The following is a 12,847-nucleotide window of genomic DNA, read 5'->3' on the forward strand; positions in this document are numbered from 1 at the left end:
GGAGGGGAAAAAAAATCTGTCCAAGACAAAATCTGTAGAGAAAATTTAGTTGTAATAGAGACACATCCTTACAATTTCATTCTTTGTTACCACATATTCTTCATTTACATTTGTCACTGGGCTTCAGGTCACCAGCACTGCAGGTCTTGCACCACTGCCCCGGTAATACAGGCAACACGCCTCCACCTGAGCGCAATCAACCCCTGGGTTGACTTTTACAGCTGGAAGCAACAGTTGCATGCAGAATCCCATCATCATCAATACTTTTCCAGATTTTCAAATGTAAAGTTAAACAGCTGTACAGTACGCTTCAATCCCATGGAAAGACCTCTCTTGAGAGAACGGTTTAATGACTGCATCGTAATTGGGGGGGGGGGAAGACTTCAAATAAGCATCCAAAATATTCTGAAATACTGACTTTGCAGTATATTGGTCACTACCTCCACTACAATATGTAAATGTCAACACAGAGTAATTATTTTCACTACTACACATGGGAAGGACAGCCTTCAGGCACTGAAGGGAGGACTCGTGATCCAGCAGGAAACACCCTTCGCTTATATCACTGCTTCCAGTTTACAGCTACTCAGAGAGGGATGAGTATTCATAGAGTATATCACTTCTCTTTTTTCCATACACGCATAAGATGCAAAAATTGCCTTCTTCACACTCCTCGTTTATCTTAACTCTAAAAATAACTCCAGCACTGAAGAACCAAGGGAAGCAGACATGAACAGTCACTTCAGGTACTACTGCAGAACAAGGAGCAGTAGATCAAGATTAGTCAATGCTGAGCTGTCATATGTTACAGCAAGCTGAATCAGTGATACTTGAGAAAAGCCTGTGAAACTGGGCTCCACAGCCCACTGGTGTGTCCCCCAGTGATGTCAACACAGACATGACAATCTTTATAACCCTCACCATGATTAACGTCACTGCACCACAACGCTGCACAGAGTAACTGCCACGCAGAGGAGATGTAAGAAGGGATGACAGCTGTACGGTCACACACGCTACAGACAGCCAGGATCCAGTTCAGCAGTTAAACACACAACATCCCTTCTGCACCAGAGTGAAGTTCTACCCACTGCTTTAACGGCAATCCAAAGCAGCCAGTGAACAAGTAAAACTTTGCAGCACAATCCACTGCTCCTGCTGCTCAATGATGAACAAGTGAAAGCTGCTTTTCAGATATGACAACTGGAGGGGAAAAAAAAACACAACACAACAAAACCAAACAAACCAGGGATGATGAAAACATTGATTTACAGAGTTTGCCCCAGCAGAAACAGAGTCCAAGACAGGACACAAACAGATTATGACTGCTGCTCCTTTCAGACACTGCTATCACTGCATCAGTCACTCCGTTACCGAGCGGGCTTTGACACACGACATCGCACAGGCAGCTATTACCTCTGAGACTGAAAAGAACAAAGGAACTTTAATACACATTTTATAAGGCTTTTCCACAAAGCTTACATGAATAGCCGCTGCAGAGTAAGACTAACACAACGGATAAAGCATTGCTCAAACGAGTTTTTACACTAACTCCTCGTGAACAACCATGCTCATCTCAGTAGCTCAGTTTCGCCACATACACAGAGATGCCTCCTTACAAGGAAGTTCGAACAGTAAAAGCATGATGGCCAAGACAAAATATTTTTCTTAAAGGCTTCTCTTCTGTCAGAAATAGCTCGGCCCCTTGCATGCACATCACAGGACTAGCGGGTAAAGATTCCCTGATTAGGAAAAAAGAACAAAAAAAAGTAAAAATGAAGGTTTTCATGGGAAGCTACAGTTTAAACAACAACTCATTGGGAGGGAGTTTTGGACTGTGGACAGAAGTTTGCTGTCAGGGACAGCCCTTCATTCAGCTCAAAACAAAGCCAGGTCATCTCATCTGCTCTTGGCATTACAGACATTGACTTCCTACCTCCCTGGTTGCGGCTCTGCTGAGTAATGGCTTCAATAAAGTACATTAGCTTCAAGAGAAGGGGGAAAAGAAAAAAAAAAAGGTACCCACCCCAAAATAATCACGTGTGAGTGAATGCTCACCAGGGATGCAGGCAGGAGGAGACAAAGCAAAGGTAAACAGCTTGGTCACCCCCACCCTGGCCCAAGACCAGAAGATGAAGCTGCCAGCTGTTTTCAAGGTGGATGGATGGCAAAGAGAAGACCTCTTCTGTACACACCCATACAGGTAGTTTCCATTTGCTTTCACGCAACGACTACTTCACAGTATGCCAGCTTACCCAGAAACACCACAAGAACACTAGAAAGAATCTCGTTAACTCCTTTTCCCGCTCTGCAGAGAGCGCATGTACCGACGCCTCGAACCTCACGCAACACCCTCGCCTTCAGCCCCTTCTCTGGGCCCTCGCCGCCGGGCAGCCCGGGCAGGCGCTCCCCAGCCCATAACCCGGTCCCACGGCCTGCGAGACCCCGCAGGGCGGCAGGAACTCTCCCCAGAGGAAGGGCCCGGAGAGGAGCGAGGGTCCCTGCAGCGCCGGCGGTCGGCACGGCTCCCGCACAAACCGCCTCTCCCGGCAGCTCACACGCTTCCCCGCTCCGAGGGGAGCGGCCATGCCGCCCGGCACCCCCTTCCACTGCAGCCCTGTCGGCTCAGGGGCGGTTTGGGGAGGGCACCCCGTTTCCAGGACCGCGGCGGACGCCGCCAGCTGCTCCCTGCCCGGAGCCACTCGCCGCCCCCCGGCTGCGTTCAGAGCCTCCGGAGCAGCGCCGGCCGCAGCCTGAGGCGGGAGCCCGGAGCGCAGCCGGGACGCGCCCCGCTCCCCTCCGCCCGGCGGCCCCCAGCCCTGCCATGACACCTCCCGGCGCCGGCGCACCCCGCCCGCCCAGCCCAGACGGCGGAGGGAGGCCCCGAGCCGCCGCCCGGGGAGGAGCCCCGCCGCTACTCACGGGTGCCGGCGGCCCCGTCCGGCCCCGGGTAGCTCAGCACCAGCACGGGCAGCGCGGCCCCGCCGCGGGGCGCCGGGGGTCTCCACACGCCGGGCGGCGCGGCGGCCGCGCCTCCATGGCCGGGGTAGAGGAGGAAGAAAGGCGGCGAGGCAGGAGGCGCCTCGTCCTCCTCCTCCTCCTCCTCCGCTTCTGCCGCCGCCGCCGGCTCCTCCTCGGGCTCGGCCCGCCGCTCCATGGCGGGGGGCAGCTCTGCGCCGACCCCGTCCCGGGAACTTTCCGCCAGCGGCGGCACAAGCGAAGCCCGCTCCGCCTCCGCCATCACCGCCCCGCGCCGCCGGGCCCCGCCCCGGCCGGGAAGCAGGGCCGCGGCCGGCCTCCGCCCCCGCTGGGCCGCTTCCCCGCCGTCACCCCCCGCCCCAGGGCCCCCTGCCTGCCCCCGGCCCGGCCCGGCGAGCGGCTGTGCCCCCCCCCGGCCCGGGGCAGCGGGCTGCCGGGAGGACGGGGCGCGGGCGGGGGGCAAAAACCCGCTCACCGGCGCTGCTGGAGGTACCGAGGCCGCGGGCAGTGCAGAGAAGACCCTGTTTCCACCCTTCTGGTTCGGTTTTGGGTTTGGTTTTTTTTTTTTCCCCCAGCTTCATACCCTGAACGCTTTATTTTTCACCGCTGGCAATTCGCCTTTCTCACACTTCAAGAAAAAAAACGGCTAAAGACGAGCTCACCTCGTCTCCCAGCATCAGCTCCCCAGCCCTGCTGCCGAGGCCGAAGTCGGAGGCTGCCCCATCAGCTGGGCGTCCTGCACGCACCCCAAGCCAGAGGAAGAAGGCGGCTGCCCCATCTGTGTGGGGTTGCCTTCGCAGGGCGAAACACAGATCTTCATCTCCAGAAGCCACCTTCACGCAGCAGCAAGGACGCGGGCCTCCTGCGTGCTCTAACTTACCCACAGAAAGAAGCCATTACACCGTCCCCTGCTTCCCCCTCGCTTTCCCAAGGGCGAGATCTCAGGGACAGCAGCGTTTTCACATCCCTTGACGAGAGGTGACAATACTAGCTCCAGATATATTCCTTGCTATTAAAACTACCGAATAGGCCACACCGATGGGAGTTTCACTTAGGAGAATGCCTTTCTGAAGACGGTAATAAAGGCTTCTCATTAAGCCAGGACAATTAATGTGGACTGTAGTATTGTCAACAGGCAGGGAGAAAGAATATAAATCTGCCAGTTTTTAAAGAATATCCTGCATTCAGTGCACTTAGGTTAAGCTGAAACATTGCTTCTTTCTTTTTAAATCTTGCATTAAAATTGCAAAAGCAAAGCTGTAAAGGTGACTGATTGCTGGAGACTCCTTTTTCCAGTGCTGCCCCAAGTCAGGCAACATGGTGCAACTAATTTTAACAGAGGCTTTAATGCTTTTTACAAACCTCAGAGCTGAATGTTTGAATTTCTATTTGCCAGTGCCAGCGTGAGTAAAACAACGTCCAGACTGTTGCTGATGGAATATTATGGAGGACAACTAGGAAAGCCTTGACAAAATTTAAGGCAGCAGGAGGTGTATTTCCATGTGAGTCATTCAACATATTTTCCATACCCTGTATAAGTAGAAATATCAGATCATAATGCAGTAAGCATTGTCCACCTCTCTGCCACTGTACTACTTCTGCCCAAGCTCCCAAAGGCAAGCCAGGCTTACTCTGAAGGCTTATCACCAACCAAGGATTATGTTTTCCAGGTATAGAAAGACAACACAGCAGCTCATACCTCTCCTTGGAGTTTTCTACACACTGCCTACGTGCTTTTTAATATAAATCATTTAAGCGCAAGTGCGCACGGGACTGTCTCTTGAATTGCCGTGCCCCAAGCGAGCGGATGGAAAGGACGCAGGGCAGGTGTCTCCACAGCCGTGCGGGGCAATTTGGGCGAGGCGTAGCTGCTGCCCGAGTGTGTAAGTCCTGACCTGCGTGGGTGATGCTGAGGCAGACCCCACCACTGTCCTTCCCGAGCAGGGCAGCTGGCGCTCGCTGAGCAGGAGCCTGGCGAGGACAAGCACTCTCCATGGCTGAAGCACATCGCTTGGCCTTCTCCAGAAACACTGCTGGAAGAAGGAGAAAAGAAAAACAAAACAAAACGCTGTTAATCGTGACCTTGTTCTGCTTCTCACTTATTTTCCACATCATCATTTGTGGTCCTTCCCATGTTTCGCACACGTCCATGTTCATAGGGATCTTCAAAACCTATTTACCCCCAGGGATTTCCCTTCAGCACAAAACATCCCTCTAAGAAGTGTTTCTTAGAGCAACGTTACAGTGTTCTCTCCTCCCACAGCACTAATCATCCCATGATCACCCATACATAAAACCATACGGGAATGAACTATTTATGGCTTTGTCCAATCTCCAAACTAACCAACTGGACATAATGCCGTCTTTAATCCTCATTAGGACAGCTTGGTGCAGTGGCCCGGGGAGACGTGCCGTGCCATCTGCCGGCTGCCTGCACCGGGCGTGCTGAGATGCTGCCTTCCCTCTTGCCTGCAGCCCTCATCCCAGTGTTTCTGGGAAGTGTGTCTGTAACAGCACACTAATTTATTATTTCCCTTATTTATTCCCCAGACGGAAGTTGCCAGAATTTTGCTTGCCAGCTGCCTAAAGCTTTGCAAGGGAACATAAAGCCACCTTGGATACTTTCAGCTTGCCTGCAGATCTACAAATATTGTCAGCCCTTCGTTTTTGCACAAAGTGCGTGAGCAGGTGCTGTAATAATGAGATCAGTTAGCATCTCTGCTGGATATTTTCTGCATCCCACGTGATGCCTGTTGCGCAACACCACTTGTACCCAGAAGAAGCACCTAAGCTGCTTTTTTTCCCCCAGCACTTTACCTTTTACTGACCTCTTTGGAGAGCCTCAGGAGAGTAGCTCAGCATTATCAGTGACGGCCTCCATCGTGATCCCACCGCAGAGTTAATAAGAGGTGTATTTTCAGGAAAAGCTCCAGTTCCCTCCTTGGTAAGGCTGGGATCTACTAAAAGGCACACATTTCTCACCAGGAAGAGCAAGCAGCTAACACCATGGATTGGTGCTCGCAGTAAGGGAGGAGGAGTCAGCACAGGTGAAGGACGCCTTTACCCCCACAGCTAATAGGTTCCACATCTCACCTGAGGCCATCAGGTCACAGAGAGCATTGCTCAAATGAGAAGACATGTTCAGGGACCTCTTCAAGCACGCCTCACTTTTGCCTCAGCAACCCAGGCAATTTCATGGTGGGGATCAATTCCCAGTGCTTTGTAGCCTGTTTCTGTGGAGCAAGTTTAGGGGTTTTTTTGTTTTGTTTTTTCTTTACATGCAGCATTTAACTGCTCTTTGGCCTGTCAGCAGCAGGAGGCAAACAAATGCAGGACCAGTAAAGTCACCAGAACATGTCAGTTCACTATTTTGTCCTACACATCTGTCTACTATACCAGAATCCCCTCCAAAATTGCCACACATAGCTCCACATCTCATGGATTTGGGACATAGAAGGACTACAAAAAGTCTCCTTACTTCTGTTCCCATCTGTCTGGCTTAGGTTTATTGTTTTTCTACCTCTCCCTTTAACAGTCACCTTTGAAAATTAACAAAATATTCTCTGGTCAGCAATTAACAGCATGTTCCTGCCACAAACAGGCCTAGGGTGTAAAGGCTTACATCAAAACCTGTGGAAGCATACTTCACTTGCAGAAAATGAGCAGAGCTCCTGCACATTGGAATTACAACATCTAGCCTGTCACAGAACACTCGTATCTCAGCTTCCCCCAAGACTGTCACACAAAAAAAAGACCCCAAAACAAAAAGACCCCAAAGCACCTGGATAAACCAGTGCTTCCCTAACATGAAATAGCATTTGTTGGCAAGACAATTATTCCCCTTAAATGATTTCACAGGGGAAACAGACAGCAGTACCTTTCAGATGCTCCTGATAGACAAAATAAGGCCCCGGACTCCCCGAAACCTGTCCCAGACACAAGTGCAGGTCTTACCTGAGACAGTGTTTGTTAAACTTTTAAGCAAAATTAATCAGTCATCCCTCCTTTACAGCCTGAACTGGAACTGGCCGCTCACAGTCAGCTCCCAATAAGTATGTCAGTGTGGGGCTAAATGCGTTTTCCCACCAGAAGGCATGGAAGTAATTGAAACATTTTGAAAGTTTACCTTCAAACTGAAGACAACATTAAATCCTACCTGTACCTCATTCTGCAGCTCACACAGATAAAGTATGGACCAGAAATAAGAGAGTAAAAAGGAGGAGCAGGCAGCGACAGCTGCACAAATCCCATCCTCAACCCGCCTTCAGGAGGTCACTCCATCCCATCCCATCTCCCCATCAGTCCCACACAGCCCGTTTCATTCCCTTCGCTTCACACATCCTTTGCAACCCCTCAAAGCCAGCACTACCAGTACAGAAAGACCACAGCATCGCAACAGAGGAAAACACCTTCACACGGAGGCCAGGCGAGGAAAGGGCCCTCTTCTACGTTTAGAGCTGGCACCTTCTCAAAAGCAGCCTCTGAAAAAAACCCAAATGCCACCCCACTCCCAGATTTCTTAAAAATAAAACCCACAATATCCTTTACAAATTTTTTATTGGATTCAGTATTGCTACTTGCAGCTCTCGGAAACAGAGAAAAAAAAGTATCATTGAAGCTTCCTGCTTTTCTTAACTCCAGCGCGAATGCCAGACGGCTCCCCAGCATATCTTTGCAACTCCCTCCGAACTTCACGGACCTGGCCCTTGCGGCGAATCTTGGCTCGCCGAAACTTCTCCCGATGCTTGACCCTGGGGTTGCGATCGATCTTCTTCCGCCTGGGCGTGAGGCCTTTGTTCTTGATCATCTGATAGGTCACACCTCTCTTTTTATTTGGATCCTCTCCTTCCAACTCTGCTTCTTCTTCGAGTATGTCTTGGTCTTTAGTTCTCTTCCTCTTGAGCTTCAACTTCTCCTCCATCATCTTGTAGTATTTTAGGGCAGCCTCTTCATCCATATCCGACTCATCTGATGGTTCATCAGCAGTAGCCCGGCCATTGGCAAGCGCAGGAGGACGTTTTGGTTTGTTTTTCTTAACATCCAGAGGGAGAAACATCGCAAACTTCTTCTCCTTCCGTAATTTATCTTCCTTCTTATCATAGTAGTTTTTCAAAAGCACACGAACTTGTGAGGATAACTTTTGATCTATAACAGCTAGGTCATTGATTATGTTTCTGTAAGCAACCAGCCGTTCGATAATGGGGTGACTATGAACCGACATCCTCTTGGACTTCAAAACCAAATAGAAGCTGATGTTGGCACAGTAGTTCAAGTAGAGGTGGTACTTGGTCTGCAGATAGCGACTGCCTTTCCCTTGAGGGATAGTGCCATTTTTGACCATTTGCAGCAGCGGGTGCAGTTCGTCCTTGAGCTCCATTAGCTTGACTTCAAAGTCCTCAATCAGCTGCAGGAGCTCTGGGGACTCTTGCTTCAATAGCTTCAGCTGCTGCTTCTTGGAAAGGGCCTGCAAATCCTTGTCAATCTTCTGCCCCTTGCTATCGTGGGTTTTCTGCTGCTCAGCCACATAGTCCTGGATCACATCCAGCCCGTAATCATCCTCCCCCAAGTCCTGCACCAACCGCCTCTGGATGACTTGAGCCTCCTGCTCCTCTTCCTCCTCCTCAGCATCGACTTCTCGATGGCTGCGCTTGCCCTTGGCCTGGGCATCGCTGCCGTAGTCTGTGTCGTAGTAGAGCTGCTTGCGTTGGCCCCAGGAGAGCTCGTGGGGGAGCTTGGTGTCCTGGCGGTGGTCCTCCAAGTCGCTTTCCATGGACAGATCTCCATCTTCATCTTCATCCCCAACCTCATTTTCCTCCTCCTCCTCACCTGCTCCATCCTCCTCCTCATCTGCTCCATCCTCCTCCTCACCTGCTCCATCCTCTTCTGCACTGTGGTCCACATAAAGACCCGGCCCCTGTACCTCCTCCTCCTCTTCTTCCTCACCGTCTCCATCCTCCTCCTCCTCCTCGCTGTCCTCCTCGGGCAGCTGCAGCCCCAGCACTTCCTCCTCCTCCTCCTCCTCCTCGCTGTCCCCGGCCTCCTCCCCGCTCTCCAGGGCCGCCATCACCTCCCGGAACTGCGCCTCGTGGAAGTCCTCCACCTCCTCCGCCAGCCCCTCGGGGCCCACCCGGCTGCCAGCCGCCTCCTCCCCGCCATCCTCATCCTCCTCGGCGGGGACGGCCGGCGGCCGCAAGACGGTGCCGCGCCGGGTCCTCATGGCTCCGCTCCGGCGCTTCCGCTTCCGCCTCCTGCGCCCCTTCCGCTCTCCACGACTTCCCCTTGCAGCCCCGCCCGGGGGCCGGGACAGGATCCGGCGGGGTTGGCGGGCGGAGCCGGCTGGGGCCGCAGAGCCTGATGGCGGCCAGCGGAGCCGCTGCTGCGTCGTTTGGGTGTCGGGAGGGCGGCGGAGCGTGCCTCTGCCGTGAGGCTGCTGGTGGAGGGACAGGGACCCGCACGGAGCTGCGCGGCGCGGGCAGCCGCTGAGCAGGGGGGGTTTTCCCGATCGGGGCAGGTATCTGCCGCGTAGAAAGAACAGAGGGCCTTTGTTCCTCCTTCAGGGATTTTTCCTCACCTAAAAGCACGGACACGTACAAACGCCGTCTGCACAGTAATCTTACAACGGCGAGAGGGAAGAAAACTGATCGCAAGCGCACCTGACATCTGTCCCCTTGCTAAGCGAAACTGCTGGGTACTCGGTTCCCTACAGCCAGACCAAAGTTTCAGAGAGAAAAAAGAGCTGTTTGCAAGCCTCCCTGCATGCATCTGAGCTGTGCGTTGACTGTCCTGAGTCCTTCCCCTCCCAAACCGTCTCGCAGGGACGCAGGGACCTCCGGGCAGGAGCTGGGCCCGTCCCCAGGGGCTGGCAGGCAAAGGCAGGCGGCGAGGCTGGGCAGCTCCCGCTTCCCCGTCCCCTCTGCTCCCTGGCTCCCGGCTTGGTCCGAGCACAGAAACCCAGAGCCCGAGAAATGCAGCAGCCACACGTCCCAGCAAGGGGAGTTCTGTGTCGGACAGGGGCAGGTGTGTTTTTCTCACCACAGGACAGGTGCAGTTTTAGTTATAAATACTCCGGTCCACCTTCTTGTGGAAAAAGCCACGTCAAGAGAGTATCAAAGTTAGCCGAAACAAAGGGTGCACAACTTAACTCCCTTTTTGGCGATTCATCTGGATTCTGGTAGATCTGATGGCAGGCCCACCTCACTAAAGAGCCTTTTTTCTGACATGCTCAGCTTTTCCACATAGTCACCTCTGGGTCAAACTTTTCTGTATTTGCTCTTGCGGCAAAGATTTGTTTCGCTTCAGACCAAGACACTTTTTCCAAATCTGTCAGTGCCAAGCTTCAGTTGCCATCTCCCCTGGATACAGGCCTATATGGGAAGAACAACAAGAATGACTTGGTTTTGGTAAATGAGACCTAGCGTTCACTTAATTTGTTAGCCACACATCGGTGGAAATTCTCACTTTGTACTAGCTGGCCACTAAAATACAGCCATCTCTGCTGGTCAGACTTTGTGATCTTGCTGCTTCATCCTACCAGTTTTTGTGTGAAGTCCATCCAGAGAAGTCCACAGCCAATTTCTGTGTGGTTAAAATTCCAGGTAGCTTTTGCTGGTGTGACTTACAGACACCCAGGCCTTCAATGTGACCCTGACGGTTTCCATCCAGCTGCCATCACAGTGTAGCGCCCTCATTTTTTTAAAGTCTGCCCTTTCAAAATTCAGAGCCTTGAGAACAGACCAACTTCCCCATGGACTCTCATGGATTTAGATGGACTTGACATGTTGTCTCTCAATCCAAGGTTGATTTCTAAGTGCAGAAAAAAATAGCGTCTACAGACATTTGAACTTCCTTCAGGACTGGCTGAAAACATCACCCACTTCTGGTGAAGCTGGAGATGTCCTTGAATGTGAGTTATTTTATCCCGTTATCACGAACTGCTCAAGCTGAACCACACTGCTCTGCTGTAGCATCAGTGGAATCACTGCTACCAATACGATAACCGGTGACCACTGCAGATCTGTTTTGATCCACCATTTTCTCTGCTTCTGAGTGATAAGGAGAAAAGAAAGCCATAGGACAGACTGCTAGTGGATGGTGTGTCGGCTGGAGATACCCTGTGCCCTGGTACGGCTGTCCTCCTCTCCACTCCTCACCCAGCCTAGCAAGGACATGCAAAGGCACAGCTATTTTGCCTCATCTCATCCAGGCACCCGCCCAGCTTCTTACCTAGGAAATCCTAGTTCAGCACGTCCAGGGCCAGCTGGAGGCACAGGACAAGGGCAAGGAGACTGAGGCAACAAGGCTGGTTCCCATTTCTTTTCAAATGTTCAAATATTCCTCTGCTAGCCTCTGCCTCGCAGTGAGGTTGTGAGTCTAGTTCCTCAGCCCAGAAGTTAAGCCTGGGGTGATGGTTTGCAAGCCCTTTGCCAGACTGCCAGTGCCTGCTTCCCCAGATAATTTTATGATAGTTCAACATGTCACACAGTCAAAAGGGGATAGTCCATAAAAGTAACAGTCCATAAAACAAATCTTCCTCTAAAGAGCCTGCGATCTAGATAGAAATCCTCAGAGACATACAGGTGGCTGAATGGGACTGAAAATAGCTCTCGCGTTACCATATACAGACTGAAGGGACTGTATGCAGATGTGTAGATTTAGCAACTGAAATTCAGATATGCTGAGCACTGGCAGTCAGGGAAAACACCTAAATCAACAGAACCACATAGAATGTCGTTCTGCTCAGTCTGTCCCTTTGGGTTTGAAAATACTCGTGGGTGCCTCTGCTTGGATTTTACCAGTGCCGTAATTTTATCAGTGCAGTTTAGCAAAATAGACCAGCCTCTTTCACATGTGCTTTATTCTGCTGTCTGAATCCCCCCTTCTTGTATAGTTTGAAAAAATCCCCTATTTTGTTACAAAAATAGTGAATGAAACAAATAGTGCTTTAGATAGACACCCCTAACAGCCCATGGTTTTTAACCTTCTGCAAAAGATGAGGCACAGGGAACATATTGCTGCTGCTTCAGAAGAGAGCTCCACATAAAACTGTTGGCAATACTTTCTGGGGAGAGATAAAGGGGACGAAACCATATTTTGTCCTCCTAAAGATGGAGCCCTAGTGAGAAAACGAAGTTTGTAAAGAAGAATTACGGCATAACCTGATGCCCTGCTAGGAGCTGGGCTCGCACCCATCATTCGCCTCGTGGGGAAACCTTGCATGTCAGCACTGCTGATGCAACACAAAAGCTCATTGCATCATGCAACTGCCGCATGAGACATCTGCACTAGGAGAAAAAGCTCAGGGCACAGATTCCGGGCTCTTTGAGCAGCTCTAGTGTTAGGCACCCAGCCGGCAAGGTCTGAAGAAACCGAAGGCAGCCTGTAAGGTGCCAGGTTGCCCTTTTGGGAGCTGGGGTGCCTGGCAGCATTGCCCGATGACTTTAGCCTCTTGAGAGCCTGGCAGGAGCAACCAACCCTATGGAGCCAAGGTGGCACAGGCTGTGTGAAAAGCATGTATCTGGTCACAGGGCTGCTGCGTAAGGAAAAGCTGGAGAAGACAGGGAGATTTACCACGTGCTGCTAGTATTAATTGAGAGAAACATGCATTGCAGGTAGCAGAAATTCAGGATACACTGATGCAATAACCCTGGCTAAGAATGGGCCTGCCAGCATCGTACTTTGCTCTGCCTCCCCTTTTGTCCCCTGATGCAGGTGTTTGGAGGCCCTTGCTAAAAAGTGCTATTAAGATTGGGCTTCTCCTAAAAAGTGGCCTTTTCTGTGTAAGATACATACACATGCTACAGAGACGGCTCTGGTCTTTGCAGATTACATAACAATGTTTATTTTTCAGTTACACAAGTGATCCCAAATCTGG

At 51.5% G+C, this 12,847-nt stretch overlaps 2 protein-coding genes across 4 annotated transcripts in view; both read right to left on the reverse strand.

Annotated features, from left to right (window-relative positions):
* RUFY3 (RUN and FYVE domain containing 3) overlaps nt 1-3,250 on the reverse strand; it is a 56,994-nt gene extending 53,744 nt beyond the window's left edge. For all 3 annotated transcript variants that reach the window (XM_075420788.1, XM_075420790.1, XM_075420794.1), the window contains exon 1: nt 2,920-3,250. In XM_075420788.1, the coding sequence (XP_075276903.1) occupies nt 2,920-3,238 (319 nt within the window). In that variant the 5' untranslated portion in view covers nt 3,239-3,250. The remainder of the gene's footprint in view (nt 1-2,919) is intronic.
* A 4,266-nt stretch (nt 3,251-7,516) lies between these two features.
* Nucleotides 7,517-9,244, reverse strand: UTP3 (UTP3 small subunit processome component). The gene has a single exon (XM_009935539.2). It carries the CDS (start codon nt 9,191-9,193, stop codon nt 7,586-7,588), a length of 1,608 nt encoding a protein of 535 aa, XP_009933841.2. The 5' UTR covers nt 9,194-9,244; the 3' UTR covers nt 7,517-7,585.
* Nucleotides 9,245-12,847: the final 3,603 nt, after the last annotated feature.

This window comes from Opisthocomus hoazin, chromosome 5 (assembly GCF_030867145.1).
Source record: "Opisthocomus hoazin isolate bOpiHoa1 chromosome 5, bOpiHoa1.hap1, whole genome shotgun sequence".
Lineage (NCBI taxonomy): Eukaryota > Metazoa > Chordata > Aves > Opisthocomiformes > Opisthocomidae > Opisthocomus > Opisthocomus hoazin.